At 45.0% G+C, this 22,402-nt stretch overlaps 1 protein-coding gene across 1 annotated transcript in view; it reads right to left on the bottom strand.

The window, feature by feature from the left end:
* The window catches only part of LOC129860692 (integrin alpha-5-like), a 52,864-nt gene that overhangs the window by 17,984 nt on the left and 12,478 nt on the right, over nucleotides 1-22,402 (bottom strand). The window contains exons 2-18 of the mRNA XM_055931353.1: nucleotides 17,670-17,800; nucleotides 11,966-12,066; nucleotides 11,423-11,546; nucleotides 10,738-10,799; nucleotides 10,608-10,653; nucleotides 10,358-10,483; nucleotides 10,004-10,048; nucleotides 9,719-9,762; nucleotides 9,324-9,380; nucleotides 8,581-8,633; nucleotides 7,959-8,164; nucleotides 7,553-7,744; nucleotides 3,984-4,029; nucleotides 3,735-3,848; nucleotides 1,600-1,655; nucleotides 998-1,155; nucleotides 776-913 (exon numbers count right to left, since the gene is read on the bottom strand). Of these exons, the coding sequence (XP_055787328.1) occupies nucleotides 776-913; nucleotides 998-1,155; nucleotides 1,600-1,655; nucleotides 3,735-3,848; nucleotides 3,984-4,029; nucleotides 7,553-7,744; nucleotides 7,959-8,164; nucleotides 8,581-8,633; nucleotides 9,324-9,380; nucleotides 9,719-9,762; nucleotides 10,004-10,048; nucleotides 10,358-10,483; nucleotides 10,608-10,653; nucleotides 10,738-10,799; nucleotides 11,423-11,546; nucleotides 11,966-12,066; nucleotides 17,670-17,800 (1,699 nt within the window). The remainder of the gene's footprint in view (nucleotides 1-775; nucleotides 914-997; nucleotides 1,156-1,599; nucleotides 1,656-3,734; nucleotides 3,849-3,983; nucleotides 4,030-7,552; nucleotides 7,745-7,958; nucleotides 8,165-8,580; nucleotides 8,634-9,323; nucleotides 9,381-9,718; nucleotides 9,763-10,003; nucleotides 10,049-10,357; nucleotides 10,484-10,607; nucleotides 10,654-10,737; nucleotides 10,800-11,422; nucleotides 11,547-11,965; nucleotides 12,067-17,669; nucleotides 17,801-22,402) is intronic.

Below are 22,402 nucleotides of genomic sequence, written 5' to 3' on the forward strand. Positions count from 1 at the left end.
CCCTGCTCCGAGAGAGAAGAGAGAAATACTGAAAGATGTAGGGGGGGGGGTGAACTGCAACCTCAGCCAGGGCCTTTCCCAAAACACTCCAATCCAATCCAGTGGTTATTGTTGAGCTCACATAGGGTGCAGCACGCCACAGCTGAAGGCAGGCAGCCCACCCGCTGAGTCCTGCTCACGTCTCTCTCTCCCTGCCAGGATAAAACTGGCAAATCTACACCAGATGGCACATGGCCTGTGTGCCGTGAGCAAAGGGCACCAGCGGCCCCACCCAGAAATATCCATTAACCCTGTGTGTCGGGGTCTTACTGTGCACCCCTCGGTCGGAACACGACTCCTATGATCCGTTACGAAGCCCAGACAGGCTGAAAGCAGCTATTCCTGGAGGGGCAGTCAAACACTCTCCAACTCCATCTCGACTGTACCATACACACGCCTCACATTTCTCTTGTTGAAAACTGCTTTACAGACCCTCTGGACCCCTTCCCAGCAGAGCGGTTTGGAAATCAACAAGGAGAGCAGCCTGAGTCGTTCTGAGGGGGTGGAGGTCTGGTCAAGGAGAAAACATTACCATCAGCTCTGAGTGAGTGAATGGATTTCCAGCCACGTCTTTCACTACGCCTTGTTCATTAAAACGTGTGCAGTGCTCCACCTCAGTAGATATACGGGGCCTGTTAACGTCGAGTCGTTCTTCAGGGTTAGGAGTGCAGTGCTGGGAGGGGGGGGGGGGGGGGGGGCAGAGTCAGACAGAGGGGGGGGGGGTGTATTGAAGTACCTTCTGCTCGATGAGCTCGGTGGACTGGTAGTTGAGGATGGGTCTGAGGCCGTGGGAGTCGAACGCTGCCTGAGGATCCAGACTGAAGTTGAGGGAGATGTAGATGGAGGAGAGCTTATCTCTGAACTCCTTGTCATCCTGCAGTCAGATAGAGAGAGACCGTGTTCATTAGAAAGAGTGTGCGTGCATGCGTGTTTGTGGGTGTGTGTGTGTGAGACTTACCCTCAGATAGATCTTGGTGTCGTGACACACGCGCTCTCTGTTCCGCACCCTCACACTCCTCGTGAGCACTGTCTGCTGGGAGTCTACAAACAGAGCCCTCTTCACCCCTCCCTTCTGCTTGTGTTTCAGACGGTCCAACTGCACCTCTACCTGGAAGTCTGGAACACACACACAAAGGAACACACACACACAGGACACAACCATGAATGTGCCATTGTTTTACACACCATCAATCAGACATTAAAACACACTTGCACACTCTCAAGCAAATAGAGAATCCAGACTATATAGTTAGTTTACAAATAGCAGGTACAAATAGCAGAGTAACCATATGCATAGAGGGGTAATTCGTGGAATAATTGCTGAGGTTGCGTAAGAGGAGCCTTGTGCTTTGATTGGAACTCATTAAAAGTGGATCAGGGAAGATATGGGGATTCTGGAACCCTGACTCTGCTCTTAATCTCTTTGTCACGATACAATACAGAGCAACAACAAAGTCATTCAACATACATGCAATAACTTGTTATATAAATTGATATTCGTGTGCAATTGAAAGTATGGTATTGTACGTCATCTGGACCAGATGTGGACAGTTGGCTCACCTAGGTTGTCTGGGAGGTACTTCCCATTGGCCGAGAGGCAGAAACTCAGGTTGACACTGTTTAGAACAGAGGAGAACATAACAAAGACATGATGATGAGGGAAGCATATGCATTCATGGCAAAAAGTCAACACACACGCACAGACACCACACCCATTCCCTCTCTTCCTCTTCTCTTTGGCTAAACTCTAACTCTTCAGTTTTCTTACATTACAAGACAAGCAGCATAATGGGTATCACTGTATAATATGGAGCAATGGGTAATGTTGGGAAAGGCATCTGCCTGCTATAGCCAGCCAAGCTAATAACATGGTGTCTCCCCCCCAGCCCAAACCCCATCCACAGAGTTTAAGAGGATGAAATTGAGCGTCATCTCATGTAGCCCCACAGGCAGGACAGTCAATCAGTGTCTGTATTTATACGGTCCGGGGGCTCTTGCTCTCTCCCATGACATGAGCCACAGCTTCCAAAAGTCAGCAACCCAAACCCCAAGCCCTACGACCAAACTCACACTGAAGGGAAAAGAAAGAGCGAAGGAGAGAGGGAGCGAGGGAAAGGGATCAAGGGAACAAAAGAAAAAGAGGGAGCGAAACCGACAGTATAGACAGAACAAAAGAAAGAACACATTTGAAAGAGAATGAAAGAGACAGAGAGGATGTCTATATCTAGGATATATATCCATTATATATTGTGCTCCTGTGTCTCTAGGTTTTTTTGTGTCTGAGTGTGTGCATGCGCACGAGTCTCCACATCCTGATGTTTCCCAGCTGTGTTCCACCACCAAACAATATCTCATTCAAAAGCCACTGCAAAACCTCCTGACCCCTCACTCGTCCTTCTTCCCTCCACCCCCACCTACATCCCTCCCCATCACCAGGCAACGCAGCGTAATCAAGATGTGTATACAACAGTTTCCTTTATGGATATGGGGACTAGAGAGGGGGGGGGGGGGGGGGGGGGGGGCAGCAGCAGACACACAAGCAGTGTCAAGCATGTTGAGCAGCACAGCCAGGGATTAGAGTAGGACTGTTCTGTTTCCTCTCCCATTGGATGGGGAATACCATGCAGCACATTCTAACGGGAGGGGAAAATAGCTGACAGCCACAATGCCCTTATTCAGCATTTTATTTTACTTTTTCTCCTTTCGAAGAAATATAATCTGTTATGAAGTTGCTGTGATAACAGGTCACCACCACCAGATAAGACTGACTGTTTCCCAAGTAAATATGTTCTCAATGGGTCTTCCTGTCTAAGTACAACTTAGTGCCAGTGTTGAGGATCTCCTTCCTGTTGGTGTTGTGCCAAGTGTAAAACACGTTCAGCAAATTAAGTCTGGCCCTTACTTATAAAGAGTTTCGGGGTATGAGTGCTGATCTAGGGCCAGTTTAGCCTTTTAGATCATAATGTATAAGAGACAGCACCTCGAAAGGGGGGACCTGATCCTAGATCAGCACTCATGCTCAGAGATGCTTTACATACAGGCCCAGAATAAAGGCCCAGGGGACTAGACAAGTACTCAACAGGAGACAGGTATGCTGCAGTACTTACCAGGAGACAGGTATGATAGAATACGTACCAGGAGACAGGTATGCTGAAATATGTACCAGGAGACAGGTATGCTGCAGAACTTACCAGGAGACACGTATGCTGAAATACGTACCAGGAGGCAGGTATGCTGTAGTACTTACCAGGAGACAGGTATGCTGAAATACGTACCAGGAGACAGGTATGCTGCAGAACTTACCAGGAGACACGTATGCTGCAGAACTTACCAGGAGACACGTATGCTGAAATACGTACCAGGAGACAGGTATGCTGCAGAATTTACCAGGAGACACGTATGCTGAAATACGTACCAGGAGACAGGTATGCTGAAATACGTACCAGGAGACAGGTATGCTGCAGAATTTACCAGGAGACACGTATGCTGAAATACGTACCAGGAGACAGGTATGCTGCAGAATTTACCAGGAGACACGTATGCTGAAATACGTACCAGGAGACAGGTATGCTGCAGAATTTACCAGGAGACACGTATGCTGAAATACGTACCAGGAGACAGGTATGCTGCAGAATTTACCAGGAGACACGTATGCTGAAATACGTACCAGGAGACAGGTATGCTGCAGAACTTACCAGGAGACAGGGATGGTGGTGTTGCCGTTGTTGACTGAACAACTCTTCTCCTCAGGGTTGATCATGGTGGGGTAGACGGTCAGGGAGGCGCTGGTGTTGACGATGGGCCGGGATCTGTGGTACAATAAATGGGAACAGAAGCCAGGTTAACAAATGATAGAGGCACACCTTTTGGTAAACCTCTTAACTAAACTTATATTAGACATCACTCAATAGATTGACAGATAGGAGACTATGAGTGAGTGTTACCTGTACAGAACTGTCTTGTCAACTCCAAAAGCACCAACAATAAGATCTGTCAAGAAAATACATTTCATCAAGTTCATGGACTACAAGTAAACAACAAGACCAAAATTGTTTAATGAAAATTGTGATAAATAAAGTATACCAGTTTCATTTAAGGACCAAACGGCTGTGCCATATAGGTGCCATATAGATTGCAAAATAGTGGGAATAGATTTTTAATGCACTGATTCCATGGCACATTTATTTTTTACCCTTATTTTACCAGGTAAGTTGACTGAGAACACAATCACAGCAACGACCTGGGGAATAGTTAACGGGGAGAGGAGGGGGGGATGAATGAGCCAATTGTAAACTGGGGATGATTAGGTGGCCATGATGGTATGAGGGCCAGATTGGGAATTTAGCCAGGACATCAAGGTTAACACCCCTACTCTTACGAAGTGCCATGGGATCTTTAGTGACCACAGAGAGTCAGGACACCCGTTTAACGTCCCAAAGACAGCACCCTACACAGGGCAATGTCCCCTATCACTGCCCTGGGGCATTGGGATATTTCTTTAGACCAGAGGAAGGAGTACCTCCTACTGGCCCTCCAACACCACTTCCAGCAGCATCTGGTCTCCCATCTAGCGATCAACTAGGACCAACCCTGCTTAGCTTCAGAAACAAGCCGGCAGTGGGATGAAGGGTGGTTTGCTGCTGGCAAAATTGTTTATGAACTGATATGCAAAACAATGTCAGATTCAAAACTAAGTGCAGTCACAAAAACCATCAAGCGCTATGATGAAACTGGCTCTCATGAGCACCGCCACAGGAAAGGGACCCAGAGTTGCCTCTGCTGCAGAGGATAAATTTATTAGAGTTACCAGACTCAGAAATTGCAGCACAAATAAATGCTTCAGAGTTCAAGTAACAGACACATCTCAACATCAACTGTTCAGAGGAGACAGTGTGAATCAGTGTGAACCTTCATTGTCGAATTTCTGCAAAGAAACCACTACTAAAGGACACCAATAAGAAGAATAGACTTGCTTGGGTCAAGAAACACGAGCAATGGACATTAGACTGGTGGAAATCTGTCCTTTGGTTTGATGAGTCCAAATTTGAGATTTTTGGTTTCAACCACTGTGTCTTTGTGAGATGCAGAGTAGGTGAACGGATGATCTCCACGTGTGTGGTTCCCACCGTGAAGCATGGCGGAGGAGGTGTGATGGTGCTTTGCTGGTGACACTGTCAGTGATTTATTTAGAATTCAAGGCACATGGCTACCACAGCATTCTGCAGCAATACGCCATCCCATCTGGTTTGCGCTTAGTGAGACGATCATTTGTTTTTCAACAGGACAATGACCCAAAACACCTCCAGGCTGTGTAAGGGCTACTTGACCAAGAAGGAGAGTGATGGAGTGCTGCATCAGATGACCTGGCCTCCACAATCACAAGACCTCAACCCAATTGAGATGGTTTGGGATGAGTTGGACCGCAGAATGACGGAAAAGCAGCCAACAAGTGCTAAGCATATATGGGAACTCCTTCGAGACTGTTGGAAAAGCATTCCAGGTGAAGGTGGTTGAGAGAATGCCAATAGTGTGCAAAATTGTCATCAAGGCAAAGGGTGGCTACTTTGAAGAATCTCAAATATAAAATACATTTTGATTTGTTTAACACTTTTTTGGTTACAACATGATTCCATATGTGTTATATCATAGTAAAGACATCATTTTGATGTCTTTACTCTTATTCTACAATGTAGAAAATAGTCAAAATAAAGAAAAACCCGTGAATGAGTAGGTGTGTCCAAGCTTTTGACTGGTACTGTATATGCAGTGCATTCGGAAAGTATTCAGACCCCTTGACTTTTTCCACATTTTGTTACATCACCGCCTTATTCTAAAATGTATTAAATTATCAACCTACACACAATACTACATAATGAAAATGCAAAAACAGGTTTTTAGAAAAAAAACATAAATAACTGACCCTTGGCTATGAAACTCGAAATTGAGCTCAGTTGCATCCTGTTTCCATCGATAATCCTTGAGATGTTTCTACAACTTGATTGGAGTCCGCATGTGGTAAATTCAATTGATTGGAGATGATTTGGAAAGGCACACACCTGTCTATATAACGTCCCATAGTTGACAGCGCATGTCTGAGCAAAAACCCAGCCATGAGGTCAAAGGAATTGTCCATAGAGCAGCGAGACAGGATTTTGTTGATGCCCAGATCTGGGGAAGGGTACCAAAACATTTCTGCAGCATTGAAGGTCCCCAAGAACACAGTGGCCTCCGTCATTCTTAAATGTAAGAAGTTTGGAACCATCAAGACTCTTTCTAGAGCTGGCTGCCCGGCCAAACTTAGCAATCGGGGGAGAAGGACCATGATCAGGGAGGTGACCAAGACCCCAATGGTCACACTGACAGAGCTCCAGAGTTCCTTTGTGGAGATGGGAGAACCTTCCAGAAGGACAACCATCTCTGCAGCACTCCACCAATCAGGCCTTTATGGTAGAGTGGCCAGACAGAAGCCACTCCTCTGTAAAAGGCACATGACAGCCCGCTTGGAGTTTGCCAAAAGGCACCTAAAGGACTCTCAGACCATGAGGAACAAGATTATCTGGTCTGATGAAACCAAGATTAAACTCTTTGGCCTGAATGCCAAGTGTCACGTCTGGAGGAAACCTGGCACCATCCCTACGGTGAATCATGGTGTTGGCAGAATCATGCTGTGAGGATGTTTTGCAGCGATAGGGACTGGTAGACTAGTCAGGATCAAGGGAAAGATGAAAGGAGCAAAGTACAAAGAGATCCTTGATGAAAATCTGCTCCAGAGCGCTCAGGACCTCAGCGAAGGTTCACCTTCCAACAGGACAACAACCCTAAGCATACATTCAAGACAACGCAGGAGTGGCTTAGGGACAAGTCTCTGAATGTCCTTGAGTGGCCCAGCCAGAGCCTGGACTTGAACCCAATCGAACACCTCTGGAGAGACCTGAAAATAGCTGTGCAGTGACGCTCCCCATCCAACCTGACAGAGCTTGAGAGGATCTGCAGAGAAGAATGGGAGAACCCCCACCCCCAATACAGGTGTGCCAAGCTTGTAGCATCATACCCAAAAAGACTCGAGGCTGTAATCGCTGCCAAAGGTGCTTCAACAAAGTACTGAGTAAAAGGTCTGAATACTTATGTAAATGTGATAATTGTTTTATGTTTAATACATTTGCAACAAAAAAAATCTGTTTTTGCTTCGTCATTATGGGGTATTGTGTGTAGATTGATAAAATAACAATTTGATCAATTTTAGAATAAGGCTGCAACTTAACAAAATGTGAAAAAAGTAAAGGGGTCTGAATATTTCCGAATGCACTCTGTCTGTCTGTCTGTCTGTCTGTCTGTCTGTCTGTCTGTCTGTCTGTCTGTCTGTCTGCTACAATCTATCTGCAATATTAAAGCTGATCAACCCCCTAATTATTATTATTATTTTTATAAATACATTTTTAAAAGTATTAAGTTGATAATATGCTAAAATCAGCCGCATGAGAGGTCTTCAAAACATATTAGTTTTGTCACTCACCTGGGTAACCATTCATGTCCAGGTCTTTAGCACCTCGGAGGGCAAATCCAAAGCTTGCGGGCACAGTGCCTGAAGCCCATTGGCCAGCTATGACCTGAGAGGGCGTGTCCCTGAGCCCTCCAGCAAATCCGTTGTAGATGAGAACCAATCCCTGCTGGTCATCTCCACCGAATGGACAGCTGATGGCCACGTCTACCAATCAGAGAAGAGGAGAGAGTAGGAGAAGACCGTGAGATCACTCAACTTTACAGTCTACTAGGACTTTGAATGAACTGCATGAGACTAACAAAACTACATGTAGTAGACTCTCAAAACCAAGATTGTGACACACAAAAAAAAATGCTTGTGAAACATCTTTTTCTTCTCCCCGTTAAACTCCCATTCCTACCACTCCTCCATCTCTCACCATTGTATCCGTCCTGGTTGAGATCTCCCAGAGCGGCGATGGTGCTACCAAACCTCCCGAACACCTGGGTTCCGGTCAGGTTAAGGGTTGGCTCCAGGTCCAGGGGTCCACGTTGCAGATAGACGTACATACGGCCCACCTCCTCCAGGCGACTGTCTGACCCCCGGGTCATATACATGGGAGCTCCCACCAACAGGTCAGCCATACTGAGGAGAGGGAGGAACACACACGGTTACCGACATATATAGTGTACAGACTAGGGTGGAAAAATGCTGTATACTTTCCAGAAATCCAGGTTGGAAAAACTTGGAAATGTATTTAAGTTTCCAGAATTGTGCAACCTTAGTTGCCTTTTTGACATAAAAGACTGGAGTTTCCCATAAAAAAATTGTCATTGGTCAAATCCAATCCAATGTTGCCACCACCGAGCACATTCAAAATGGGTGTGAACCTATAGTGAGAATGCTATGTGAGAACTGACTCCTACTCACCCTTCATTACTGATAAAAAAAATGTCCTGTAACATTACTGGACAAATCCAATTTGCCACCACCACCCAACTCATGGGTGAGAATATATGGTGAGAATGTCCTGTTAGACTGTCCTGTTAGACTGTACTTACCCGTCGTTATTGATGTCAGCTGTGGCCACAGCATACCCAAAATAGGAGCCCATCTGAGAAAACATCAGAGTACATCATCGTCACAACTCTAGAACATTACCATGTATCTGGGTTCAAAAAGGCTCAAAATAGTAAAGCTTCTTTTAAGCAAAGGGACTTCTAAAGTACAGTGAATCTACTTGAATAAAAATATCCAGTAGAAGAAACTCCTGGGAGAGAGAAGAAATGGTAAATGAAAAGCGATGGTTCTTGCTTGTTCTAACTTGAAGCTGTTTTGTTAGTCTTATTTGTCCTGTCTGTAAAACACATCTGAAGTAACAAAGACACAGAAACAGCTTGATTCCCAGACTCCCAGGGTTAGCAAATACACTCTTCTGATTTTATTTATTCAGCTGAACCAATCAGCACCATTAAAAATGGGCTCACACTACCTCCATTCCATTCACAGGAAGAATCATGCTTCTCATTTGGGGAAAATTGCTTCTGCACTTTTACTTCAATAATTATGTTTTACAGAAAACCACAGTGGGCTTGAAACCCAGTTAACAGAAACTTGTAAAGGAAATTATTTTGCTTATATCATCAGTGCTCCAGTACACAGACTAAAGAGATTAAGAGTTGCCATGAGAAACAGCAAGTTATGGAACCACAGTCTGTGTGAAAAACCACACTTGAGTTAAAACCAATGGGTTTTGTGTGTTATAACCCTAACGAGTTAGCGCTGGGGAGGTTTGAATGCTCACCTGTTCACCAGTGTAGTCGAGCATGGACTTCAGATCAGTGCCATTTAAAACAGACACCTGCGGAGCACACACACACACACACACACACACACACACACACACACACACACACACACACACACACACACACACACACACACACACACACACACACACACACACACACACACACACACACACACACACACACAGAGAACATATGGTCAAAATCCCTGAGGTCCAACATACTGTTGTATAGAGTAGGCCAGTGATAAGGTATTCATCACTTCTACATTCACTAAACACAGCTACGGCTACTTTCGTTATCTCAGGCTCTATTTCTCCCCCAAGCCTATAGCCCTCCCTTTCAAAATCAATCTCCTCTCAAAACTAGAGTGGTGATGAGGTTTTCTTACCAAACCGTATAGCATGTCTCCTTTTGGGACCCCAGCCACAAAATCTGAGAGGTGCACAGACAGGGGGAAAAACAGAAAAGGGGAAGATTAAGGAAGGGAAATATCACAAAGGTCACAGCTGTCGAACTCTGAGAATTCCTGAGATTGTAGTTTTCCAACTTAGTAGGGGGACAGAATCTTATAGGTGAGTTGAATTGCGTTTACTTCAGGTATAGTAAACATTCTATATCTTTAATGGTGCTCTGTTGTGCAGGCCTGTGAAGGTCTGTGGTGCAGATCTCTTACCTTCCACCTCATCTCCACTGAATTCCCCGACCGCAACAGAGTAACCTGCAAGACCACAAGAAAGCAGACATTAGTCATATGATATCAAGCGTTCAGAGCCCTTGGACTTCCATTTCTCTTGAAGAGTAATCTAGGGATTAAGGCATGTACTTTGAACAAATACACATCAGTCCACCTTTTATCAGAGGTCAGAAGGTTAGAAGAATTGTGGTGATTGGGAAACGATTTGATTTTAATTTAGAAGAATTGTGGTGACGTTTCCCAATCTTAGTTCTGACTCAAGTAGCCTGCACAGGAAACCAGCATGTGTGGAAAGTAAGGGGAGTGGTAGAATTATGAGAGGAAAAGTCTTACCGCGGTAGCTGTCGTCATATTTGAGCTGAGCCTGTCTGGTCTGGATCTGTCCCTCTACAGACTGCATGAAGTACCCTGGGTAGTAAGCTTTGATGATCTCTTCTTTGGCTGCTGAGATCACCTGACCTGAGAAGACACAGGAAGCAGGGAGTGAATGGAAAGATGCTCTCAGGTTTCACACAAATAACTTCAGAATACTACAACTTGTTGTCTCAAGGGCTGTGACCTTTGTGGTTGTTGAGATGTGTACCTTGCCAGAAGAAGCTGCCTGGTCCTCCAAGCACCACTTTCCCATCCTGAGAGAGAGACAGAATGAGATCATGTGTTTCTAGTCCATATTAGTTGATAAAGCTCTGGTACTGAATGAGAGGAAGTGTTACCTTGGTGAAATCAGCACTGAACCCCCCCTGACAGTAGCCCTGGCCCCCCTCGTTAATGAATTCTGAAAAAAACAGAGAGCTTCATAAATCAGTCATTTTTCCGATTTGAAAAAGCAACTTGAAAGATCCATAAATTCTGCCTTATATTTAACCAATACTTTAGAATGTTGAATTTTGAATTACTTCGGAACCTGTGGAGTTCAATGACTCAGCTGGGCATTCTGAACAGAACCAAGGCAGCCAGTCACTACCACAGCAGTAGGGATAGACTAGTCAATATTGGGCTAACATGATGGATTGCATCTAGGGGGGGTAAATTCTTTATCCACAGCTAGTGTGTGATGTCTCTGGAAGTGGTTACTCAGTATTGTTACTTGAGACTCTAAACATCCCGTCTGTTGTGGCCCTCGGGCACTCCACTTAACCCCTCTCTAATAGCCTGCTGTGTGGACAGCTGCCGTGTCAGAGGTAGGCCACAGGAGTCACCTGTAGTGTGGGGTGGTGGGGTAGTTGGCTGGCAGAGAGAACATCATTAGAAAGATGGATGCTGATATAAAAGGAATACCTAAGTTATTTATGGAGTGATACTCTTAACTAGGAGCGCTACAGGAAGGCGGATGGAACGTTCTTTTGGGGTTATGGTGGGTCTTTATGGGAAATGTATCACATAACAGAAAATAATTACCTGTGCGACAGGGAGCATATTCCACAAACTTGGTGAAGTTCTTGACAGAGAGGTAGCAGGTTCCTGTGATATCTGACTGGGGCAGGTCTGCTTTGGTTCTCCAGGAGTACAGAGGGGCGCAGGCCTATAGGAGGGGGGAGGTAGAGGGGGGGGGGGGTTTCTGTCAGTTACAGCAACACCCCGTTGAACTCGATGGAGACCCAGAGAGAGGTCAATGTTACATCTGGAGCAAAGTAACCATGTAACTAAATCCAGGTTACGTCCCACACAATCAGCAAAAAATACAGGTGTCTCAACTTTGAAGTCACAGGAGCGCAAAACACTTCTCCTCAGAGAGAGAGACTGGAGGTGAAAATTAGAACAGTCACAACAAACCAATAGACACAGACCTTTAATACAAACTTTGAACAATGAACATATACAACCCCTTGACATGAACGCCAGTCATCATAACAGTTGAGGGACTCTGAGCTGTAGAGACCAAAGTTGAAAGTAAACTGACTTTCTCCACCCCTGTCTCTGAGTCAGTGAGGGTCATCTTACCAGAATGGTGTCGTCGTGGGAACGGACGGTGGCGCCGAACCACTGGTGGGACTTGACTTCAGCCTGGTAGTCTGTGGTGTTGAGTGTGACTGTTCGGTCCCCTGGGAGGAACAGAAAAATAACCGAGTGAATGAGTGACGACTAAAAAAAAGTCCCTAATGAATCATTGTAATTCTCCTCCAGACAACGTCATCCAAACATCTAGTCATCTGGCACTACATAACTTACATACTGCATCATTAAACACCCACCAAGTTTCTCATGAAGAACATTCCAGAGATGAACATAGTGAAAAACTTGAAAGTATTTGGTACTCAATGTTCAGAGGCTGTATGTATCTAGGATCTAGAGGAAAACCTTGGTGTTCACCAGAACCTTATGCCGCAATATAGTTCCTGTCCTCACTGTTCAGATGTCAACTCGAGACAGTTCTCTGGCATGACCTCACTGACCCTGGCTCTTTTTGGCCACCTGGCCTGTAACCCAGAGCGTTACCAAATGGAACACTTTTCCTACATAGTGCACTACCTTTGACCAGAGTGGTGCACTATGTAGGGAATAGGGTGCCATTTAGGACGCTGCCTCTCTGACAGGACAGGAGCAGGTGACAAGACAGATGGCCTGTGGAGTCAGGTTCAAACAGGATGTTTTATTGGCAAGACTGATGCAACATCTGTGTTGCTATGGTGAGAAACAAAATCCAAACACAAATTGGTTTATACAGTTCACATACCATGAAACATCCTGTAACAAGTTTTCTAAACGCTTGGAATTCAGACAAGACGTATCCAGTGGAACTTGTACCAAACAAATTTCATTTTGATTCTGAACCACTAACCCCAGCAGCTCAGCAAGTTCACCCCAGCCTACTTCTCTTTTCCCCATCACTATTCTCTACAGTTAAACCATAAGCGTGTTGCAATAGAGCCATATCCATCTGTCGGGAAGGGGGCCTGGTGGTGGGGGCCTGGTGGTGAGAGCCAGAGATTGTGACCTGTGGACGTGAGGAAAGTAGACTGTGTGTCAGCCTCCTCCTCCACCCTGCCCCCAGCCAGCTCTGAGATCTCTGGATCTGGGTGAGGGCCTGCTCTGCTCTGTGTCTTGTTGGAAAGACAGAAAGAGGGGTGGCTGTGTCCAAGGAAAACAAACGCTCTGGCTCTGTTTCCTCCTAGCAACCTCAGTCATCCCTGCTCAGGCACACTCTCCTCTTTCTCTAATAGTCTCTCTCCTGTCTACTCTCTCCCACTATTTCGCTTTCTTACTCCATCTCCCTCCCTCCCTTCTCTCTTTATCCTTCTCTCAGGGAGTTTGATCTCCCCCTGCCCCGCTAGGAAAGAAGTGGGGATTAGGGCCGTTTAATAACAGCACAGTAGATTTACTGTATCACCAGGCTTTCTCTCCAGCATTACTCATGGGCACACAGCACCCCTGTTCATGTGTGCCACTCCTTCACGTGTGGAAAGACACTCTTTAGCGATACAACAAATAACATGCCTAACACATTAAAAGATCTAAGAGACTTGTTTCTTCAACTGCACTGCAATAATCTGCACTACACACGTCACAGTCCCTCTCCCTGAAGCATACTTTCCTCCGGTTCTCAGAACTCAGGGGCCTCTGTTTTGATAAAGTGAAGGGGGTGACACTGAGGAGACATTCAAGCCAAACAGGCATGTGTGTTTGGGACACACTACCCCGGAAACCATGAGTATGAGCAGGGAAAGACATTTTATTCACATTTCAGAGCAATATAGTAGTCGGACTCTTCTTAAGCACCTGGTCATGGTGAAACAGAAAATAATATTCAACATGACATCTCTACAGTTATGTCAGTGACATCATCGCTACGTTCAAAGTACAAGACTGTCAGCCCAAAATGGCAACAACAACAAAAAACACATGCAGGGTTTTGGGGTGTTCTCTAACTACACTGAGCGGCTGTGACGTAAGCTCAGAGTCAGTCGCTGCTCTTATTGTCCATGTCAGAGACGGTACATTGGCGTTCATACAGTGTGACAGATGGAGAGATGAAAAGATCAGTTGGTTAAGAGGCTCTGCGTGGCTGCAGGCAAGACACGTCAGCCTGAGTCATGCAAAAATGCCCAAAGCCTAACACGGGTTGATACAAACAAGATCTGAAGGAAAAGGTAGCAGACACATGTCGCAATAACATGTCATGTTATGTTATTTCAGGTAGACTTGGGTAGAAGTGCTGCAGTGACTAGTGTCTCTCTACCCCTCTCTCTCCTGGGACAGAACAGCAGAGGGGTGGATGGGATGGGGTGAGGTCTGGAGTGTGTCCACAGACACTCCCCCCTTTGAACTGTGCGAGAGGAGACCCATTAGAGGAGTTTAGAGCCTGCATCTTGGGTTAGAGTGCAGGGCGGATGGGGTCACTGAAAAATGGCAAAATTCACTCATCACATCAGCTGGCCCTGGGGGAGTTACTGGCCGGAGGAAGAGGGTCAGATTGAGAGATGGAGAGACAGGGCTCTGGTTTCCTCCCTCTTTCTCTCTCTCAGGTCCCTGGGCAGTTTTTCCTTATCTTAGTGGAAGTGGAAGGGGAAGTGGAGAGGTAGGCGAGGAGGGGTGGAGGAGGCTCTCCCATGACCACTTTGACCCAATTAGGAGGCTCTAATTAAGTGGGCCTGTACCCTCGGTCAGGCTCAAGGAAGACCTCGCCCACACTTAGGGAAAAACCTGAATAATGTCACACAAATAAACACACCTCTCATAAAAAGCATCAATACTAATATATTAGCAGTATAATATATACCACAGTCAGCTGAGCTCTAGCCATGTCATAAGAAAATAAAGGAAAACATATCTCCTATGTCATACAGACAGAAGTGCTATGTTCTTGCATGCCGGTCCAGGTGGCTGAATTGGCTCTTCCACACAAATCAAATGTGTGCTTTCAAAGCCCATTAAGTAAAATGAAGTACACACTGTCTAAAACCCTAAGGGACTATCCTTCACCCCAACGCTCTGCTGCTCGCCTGCCTCCTGCACATTACATCACTGTGACGATCATGGCCCTCAGCCAGCATCCAAGGATGTGCAACACATTTTCTAATCTATTGCTAGAGAAAAGGGAAGGAAAACACCAAAAGAAAGAGGCGACCTGCAGTTGGATTCCTTCAAATCAACTGTTAAACGGAGCTTGTGAAAACAGAAATCTGCTGCAGTGGAATATTTCTCCCCTAATGTGCCTTATGGCCAGTAAATCAGTCTTGGCTCTCAGCACTATTCTCTTTGATTTCCCAGGAAACAAGCCAACAGTCCCCCGCTGCACTGACTGGGGAGCGCACACACACCCACACACCACTATCCATGTGTAACACATGCAATAGGACAGTGGTGTGTGTGTGTGTGTGTGTGTGTGTGTGTGTGTGTGTGTGTGTGTGTGTGTGTGTGTGTGTGTGTGTGTGTGTGTGTGTGTGAGTGTGTGTGTGTGTGTGTGTGTGTGTGTGTGTGTGTGTGTGTGTGTGTGTGTGTGTGTGTGTGTGTGTGTGTGTGTGTGTGTGTGTGTGTGTGTGTGTGTGTGTGTGTGTGTGTGCGTGCGCGCAGAGGAAGGATGATTTAATTTACACAATACACAGCAGATTTCTTTCCAATAGCTCTGTCACTCTTTAACTTACCCGTTACTCATTCCTCTAAAAGCAAACGGCTCCTTCAACTGTCCAGTCACTGGAACATTGCTCCACCTCTCTGAATAGCGCATGATCGTTGACCCATCAACCAGGGACTCTTACTGTCGTTCTACCTTTTTACATTCAGGTTCAAATGAAGCTTGTTGGCAATATTCGCTAGACCAAATACACAGAGTGTACAAAACATTAGGAACTGCTCTTTCCATGACATAGACTGACCAGGTGAAAGCTGTGATCCCTTACTGATGTCACTTGTTAAATCCACTTCAAAATCAGTGTAGATGAAGGGGAGGAGACAGGTTAAAAGAAGGAATTTTAAGCCTTGAGACATTTGAGAAATGGATCTTTAAAAAAATCTGGGAAGCGGCACATCTGTATTGGGGGAGTTTCTCCCATTTCTCTCTACAGATCCTATCAAGCTCTGTCAGGTTGGATGGGGAGCATCGCTGTACAGCCCTTTTCAGGCCTCTCCAGAGATGTTCGATCGGGTTTAAGTCCGGCCTCTGGCTGGACCACTCAAAGACATTCAGAAACTCCTTCATTGTCTTGGACCACTCAAAGACACTCCTTCATTGTCTTGGCTGTGTGCTTTGGGTAATTGTCCTGTTGGAAGGTGAAACTTTGCCCCAGTCTGAGGTTCTGAGCGCTCTGGAGCAAGTTTTCATCAAGGATCTCTCTGGACTCTGGACTAGAATCATCTCAAGGATTTATTTTAAAAAATCAAAATATTTAACCAGGTAGTCCAGTTGAGAATAAGTTCTCATTTACAACTGCGACCTGGCCAAGATAAAGCAAAGCAATGCGACTCAGACAACACAGAGTTACACATGGGATAAACAAAAGTACAGTCAATAACACAATAGAAGAATCTATATACAGTGTGTGCAAATGGAGTAAGGAGGCAAGGCAATAAATAGGCCATAGTAGCGAAGTAATTACAATTTAGCAAATGAACACTGAAGTGATAGATGTGCAGATGATGACATGCAAGTAGAAATACTGGTGTGCAAAAGAGCAAAAAAAAGTAAATAAAAATCATATGGGGATGAGGTGGGTAGTTGGATGGGCTATTTACAGATGGGCTGTGTACAGCTGCAGCGATCGGTAAGCTGCTCAGATAGCTGATGCTTAAAGTTAGTGAGGGAGATATCCCTCCAAGTCTCCAAGGATGATCAATGAAGATAGGATGTTACTGAGCTCAATTTTGAGTCTCATAGCAAAGGGTCTGAATACTTATTCTAAATAAGGTATTTCTGTTTTTAATTTTGAATACATTTGCAAACATTTTATTTTTTAAATGTCACTGTCATAATGGGATATTGTGTGTAGATTGATGAGGATTTTTTATTTATTTAATACATTTTAGAATAAGGCTGTAACGTAACAAAATGTGGAAAAAGGGAAGGGGTCTGAATACTTTCCGAATGCACTGTATTGTCGTTGTATGTCGTGACATTTCTTTTGTTTCAACTGGTCAAGTGACATTTATTTTGTTTCAGCCTAAAGGGAAGATACCCTTGTCTAAAACACTCCGTTATTCTTGTCGTCCCAAAAAGAAAGACACTAATGACATGCTTAAAGGGATCATCTAGTTTCCAGGAACCAACGTGTCAAACAAAGGAGTATCAGTGGAGTAGAACAGTGACAGATGATCACCTGTCGGCCACCAAAGCATGGTGGCCGTGGACCAGTGGCTTTAAGAAGTACTTTGAGCGGCTTGAGCGACTTTACTGTGTGCAACCATCCTCTAAACTCTCCAGTTCACAACAGTCGCAAGAGTCTCAAGCTCTCGAGTCACCAGTCAGGACTACATGAGGAGATACGTGGTATGTGTTACAGGAACTGAAGGACAGCTGTCATTATGCTATGGAATCATCAAATCTGCTGAAACACCATGTCTTCACGCGTCATGTACATTTGTGATTAAGTAAATCCATGTAATTTATCATCTTAAAATCTAATTTAAATCAAGTTCCGACAGTGAGGAGGTATGTTCAGGACCTAAAGTAGTAAAGTCACACTGATCGTAGTCTGCCAATAACCGGGTTTACCTTGATTGTCAAACTCAATGTTGTGGCACTCTGATTGGCCGAGACTCCATGGGCAGTAGTACACGGACCCGCCCTCTGTGATGTTGCGCTGGCTGGTATTGGCCTTGGGAGCACCGATCACCACACTGACACTGTTAGGAGAGAGAAGAAACATTCGGTCATTCAAATGTCACTATGTCACCTCTACCTAACCTGCTACCTCCCTCAGCAACATAACAGCTGAGGTATGGCAACCTAGATCAGCGGGATTGGTTTGCTAATGCTATCTGTAGTCTTTTTTGTCATTGTAATTGGTTAAGATCTACTCCTGGTCTGGTATGAATTTTTAAATGCCTTCCACACCTCCCAGTCAACAGTTTAAGCATGATGCAGAGCCGGTACACACGTTTTACTGCTCACAAAGCTATACCCCTACTTCAAAAACATTTGAACAGGTTCCACCACAGTACTGTTACATAATATTGTAACCATGTGTAATTGTTGCTGAAACATGTGCGCATGTGACATTCTCTCCCGCTCTCTCCATCAAACACACACACACACAACGGAGAGATCCCCGTGGGGCAAATTGGATGTGAAAACAAGAAAGCAAACAGCCTAAGTGGAGTCACACTGTTGTTTCAACAGCTGTATGGCCCTGTTCCTCTAGACAGACATCTAGCTAACACATCTAACCCTGCAGTAAGCTAAACGTAAAGCCAGGTCTGGGACAGACATCTAGCTGCTGTAACCCTGTGGTAAACGTAAAGACAGGTCTGGTACAGACATCTAGCTGCTGTAACCCTGTGGTAAACGTAAAGCCAGGTCTGGGACAGACAACTAGCTGCTGTAACCCTGTGGTAAACGTAAAGCCAGGTCTGGGACAGACAACTAGCTGCTGTAACCCTGTGGTAAACGTAAAGCCAGGTCTGGGACAGACATCTAGCTGCTGTAACCCTGTGGTAAACGTAAAGACAGGTCTGGTACAGACATCTAGCTGCTGTAACCCTGTGGTAAACGTAAAGCCAGGTCTGGGACAGACATCTAGCTGCTGTAACCCTGTGGTAAACGTAAAGACAGGTCTGGGACAGACATCTAGCTGCTGTAACCCTGTGGTAAACGTAAAGACAGGTCTGGGACAGACAACTAGCTGCTGTAACCCTGTGGTAAACGTAAAGACAGGTCTGGGACAGACAACTAGCTGCTGTAACCCTGTGGTAAACGTAAAGACCGGTCTGGGACAGACATTTAGCTGCTGTAACCCTGTGGTAAACGTAAAGACTGGTCTGGGACAGACATTTAGCTGCTGTAACCCTGTGGTAAACGTAAAGACCGGTCTGGGACAGACATCTAGCTGCTGTAACCCTGTGGTAAACGTAAAGACCGGTCTGGGACAGACATTTAGCTGCTGTAACCCTGTGGTAAACGTAAAGCCAGGTCTGGGACAGACAACAAGCTGCTGTAACCCTGTGGTAAACGTAAAGACAGGTTTGGGACAGACAACTAGCTGCTGTAACCCTGTGGTAAACGTAAAGACCGGTCTGGGACAGACATTTAGCTGCTGTAACCCTGTGGTAAACGTAAAGCCAGGTCTGGGACAGACAACTAGCTGCTGTAACCCTGTGGTAAAAGTAAAGACAGGTCTGGGACAGACAACTAGCTGCTGTAACCCTGTGGTAAACGTAAAGCCAGAACAAAGAACCCCTTCACCAGATCCACCAGCAACAGGATAAGTGCTATTCGAGATCCTTGGAAAGTCCCTACCCTAAACCCTAACCATAATCCCTACCCTTACCTAACCCTTACCTTCACCATTTTAAATGTCAACTTCAATGGGGGGTATGGACGTCCCAAGGATCCCGGATAGCATGAACCCAAGCAACACGTGGTCTTACAGGTGAGTCTGAGGACCAGCCAACCAGGCTAAAGATCACAAGGACAGAATATTCAATGACTGAGAAACAAAGACAGCCACGGAATCAAATAACATTTTATTGGTCACATACACATATTTAGCAGATGTTATTGCGGGTGTAGTGAAATGCTTGTGAATGAGAACTTTGAGACGAACCACTGAACCAGGACTAAGAGCCATGGCTAAATTGACAGACATTTTTCCAGTAGACAGTCTGGCTGAACCAGCACAGTGTAGCCATTATCTCATTGCGGCTCCAATTATCCTATCACCACTGGCATGGTGCTGGACAGTGAAGTGGGCAGAAGACAGAGGGAAGAGAAAAGGGCAATGAGTGGAGTAGAGCCTGAGGGGTCTTCCTAAAACACAGGAAGAGCACACCCTTTCCTGCTCCAGGTCAGTCACCCAATGATGTGAGGTAGTTTACGGTACCGCTATGTTTAACATCTTCCCTCAGGGGACAACTACCCAGCAGGGTCCAGACAGAGTCCAAAGGAGCCACCCTGGACTCTGAAACCAGCTTTAGTCAAACATCTTTGGTCATCCTTGCCACAGTGTCTTAGTTAGGATTTAGACATTGGCCATGACTTTAATACTTTCTGCATAGAATCAAAGTTTGTAGGAGACTACAAACTGAGAGCCTGGAAGGAGTAGGTGTCAGCTAAACCTTATGGTGTTGAAAACATACTGAGGCCTAACACAGGGCAAGGGCATGAATCTGAGGATATGGATTTAATGTCACACTATAACCAGTGGTGGTCTGACTGGTCGCATTATCTCTAAAGAGATACAGAGCAACCCAACCAAAATGAAGGGCAGAAATCCATCGTTTTTTTTATTTTGAATAGGGAACTAAAAACATGGCCATCTGGCTCAGAGAGAGAGAGAGAGTTTACCGGTTTCCGGCCGTGTGTGTACTGAGGAGGGAAGCTCCCTGAAGAGCAGCTAATGGTGCTCCACCTGTAGAATAATGGAAATCCCAGAGAACCTTCGCCGTCACGGATTGATTCCCTCTTCACATTTCTAAACACACAGAGAAGTTTGGCAAAAATGTGTTCATATGAACTCCATAGCATATTTTTTGGTTCATCATTTGTTAATGAATAGACCACAATGCTGAGGGGATCTGATTTGGCCATTCATATTTCAGTGCTTGTTATGACAGGAAGAGATGACTCCGACGCAAACATTCAGATCCACAGAGAAAAAGTCACCTTTTGCTTTCTTCAACTCCTAGAAAGATAAACACATACGTTTTGGCTGGACTTTTGAGTAAGACACTTTCAACAAATGTAATTCAATATTGCATAATTTGAAGATGTAAAAAATTTGCATGAGTACAGTCGAATATTTGTTTTTTTACAAATCCTTGTCCAGTGTAAATTCAAACAAAGACAGTAAGCGGGGGGAAAAACAAGCCAAAGAAAGTAGGCTTACTACACCTATTGAGAATCTGATCTGAATACAGGCCAACAGTATTCAGTGAGGATATCATTTCAAAGGGAAAAAACTCAGGAAACAACAAAATGAGGGGAAACGGCTTTCATCAGCAAACTGGAAACAGGGGGTGTGTTTTCACTACCTCACCACCCACACACCCACTCACACCTTGATAGTGATCTGAAAGTATTGTAAATAAGGAACAATTAGCATTTAATGGGCCTTTATCTGGCAGGGGATCAGTCTAGCTAGCATTAGCATTTTCATTAAGGCCTAAGTGTAGTTGGCTGATTGCTGGATTTAGAAACGGCTTTATGTGTATATGGAGGGAGGAGACCGTCTGGCCCTCTGAGGATTAAGACAGAGCAGAGGGGAGGTGTAGTGGAAAGGGGCAGTCATTTCGGATGCTTCATGCATACACCAGGCACTTTCAAATCTACAGAGAATGTCGTTGACTGTTTTAGGAACTCAGGGAGACATCATTACAATATCTACATCAGAATTTGAATGAGTGATCTCAGAGATTCAGAAAAGAACTAAGAGTTCCACATTATATGAGGTTTAATATGCCAAGCAGGGGCAGATTGGCCTTCTGGCAATTGCCAGATGGGCTGCTCGAAATTGACCGGAAAATATATATATATTTTTACTTATACAAGTAAAACAATGAAAAAAGGTGACATGGCTGACACAGCCCATGTGCCTGTTAAGATTCTAAGATGTTGGCAATATTTTTCTGTTATACTAATCTATAATGAGCATTTGGACTGATCAGTGGGCAACGTCCAGTCCCACTACCAAGCTGGGCCAGCCCTGTTTTCTGATAGGCTGGGCTGAGGTCATGCAAGCTTACATTCAAAGTCCAACCCGGCATCAGCAAAGAGATCTGCTTCGACTGTCATCAGTTAGACAGCCAAGATCCAAAAAACTAAAAGGGTGCCTATAAATGTGGAAAAAGCACATTCTACATAGTCACCTCACTCAAAACGTCCTATTTATTGGGCGGCAAAAACCATGATTTGGTCGAACATTATCCTCATGATTCCTGTAATTTTTTGTTTCTCAATAGCAACTATTTTACAACCATGATATTTGATATGGCTTTGAGATACAGATGTGCGGTTCCTAATTTCACTGAAAGAATAAACGTTTTGTTTTCTTAATGATAGTTTACGGATTTGACCATATTAATAACCTAAGGCTCGTAGTTCTGTGTGTTATTATGTGATAATTACCACCGAGCGGTGGTAGGCAGCAGCAGGCTCGTAAGCATTCATTCAAACAGCACTTTCGTGCGTTTGCCAGCAGCTCTTCCCTGTGCTTCAAGCATTGAGCTGTTTATGACTTCACGCCTATCAACTCCCGAGATTAGGCTGGCGTAACCGATGTGAAATGGCTA

Source organism: Salvelinus fontinalis, chromosome 8 (assembly GCF_029448725.1).
Source record: "Salvelinus fontinalis isolate EN_2023a chromosome 8, ASM2944872v1, whole genome shotgun sequence".
NCBI classification, from domain to species: domain Eukaryota; kingdom Metazoa; phylum Chordata; class Actinopteri; order Salmoniformes; family Salmonidae; genus Salvelinus; species Salvelinus fontinalis.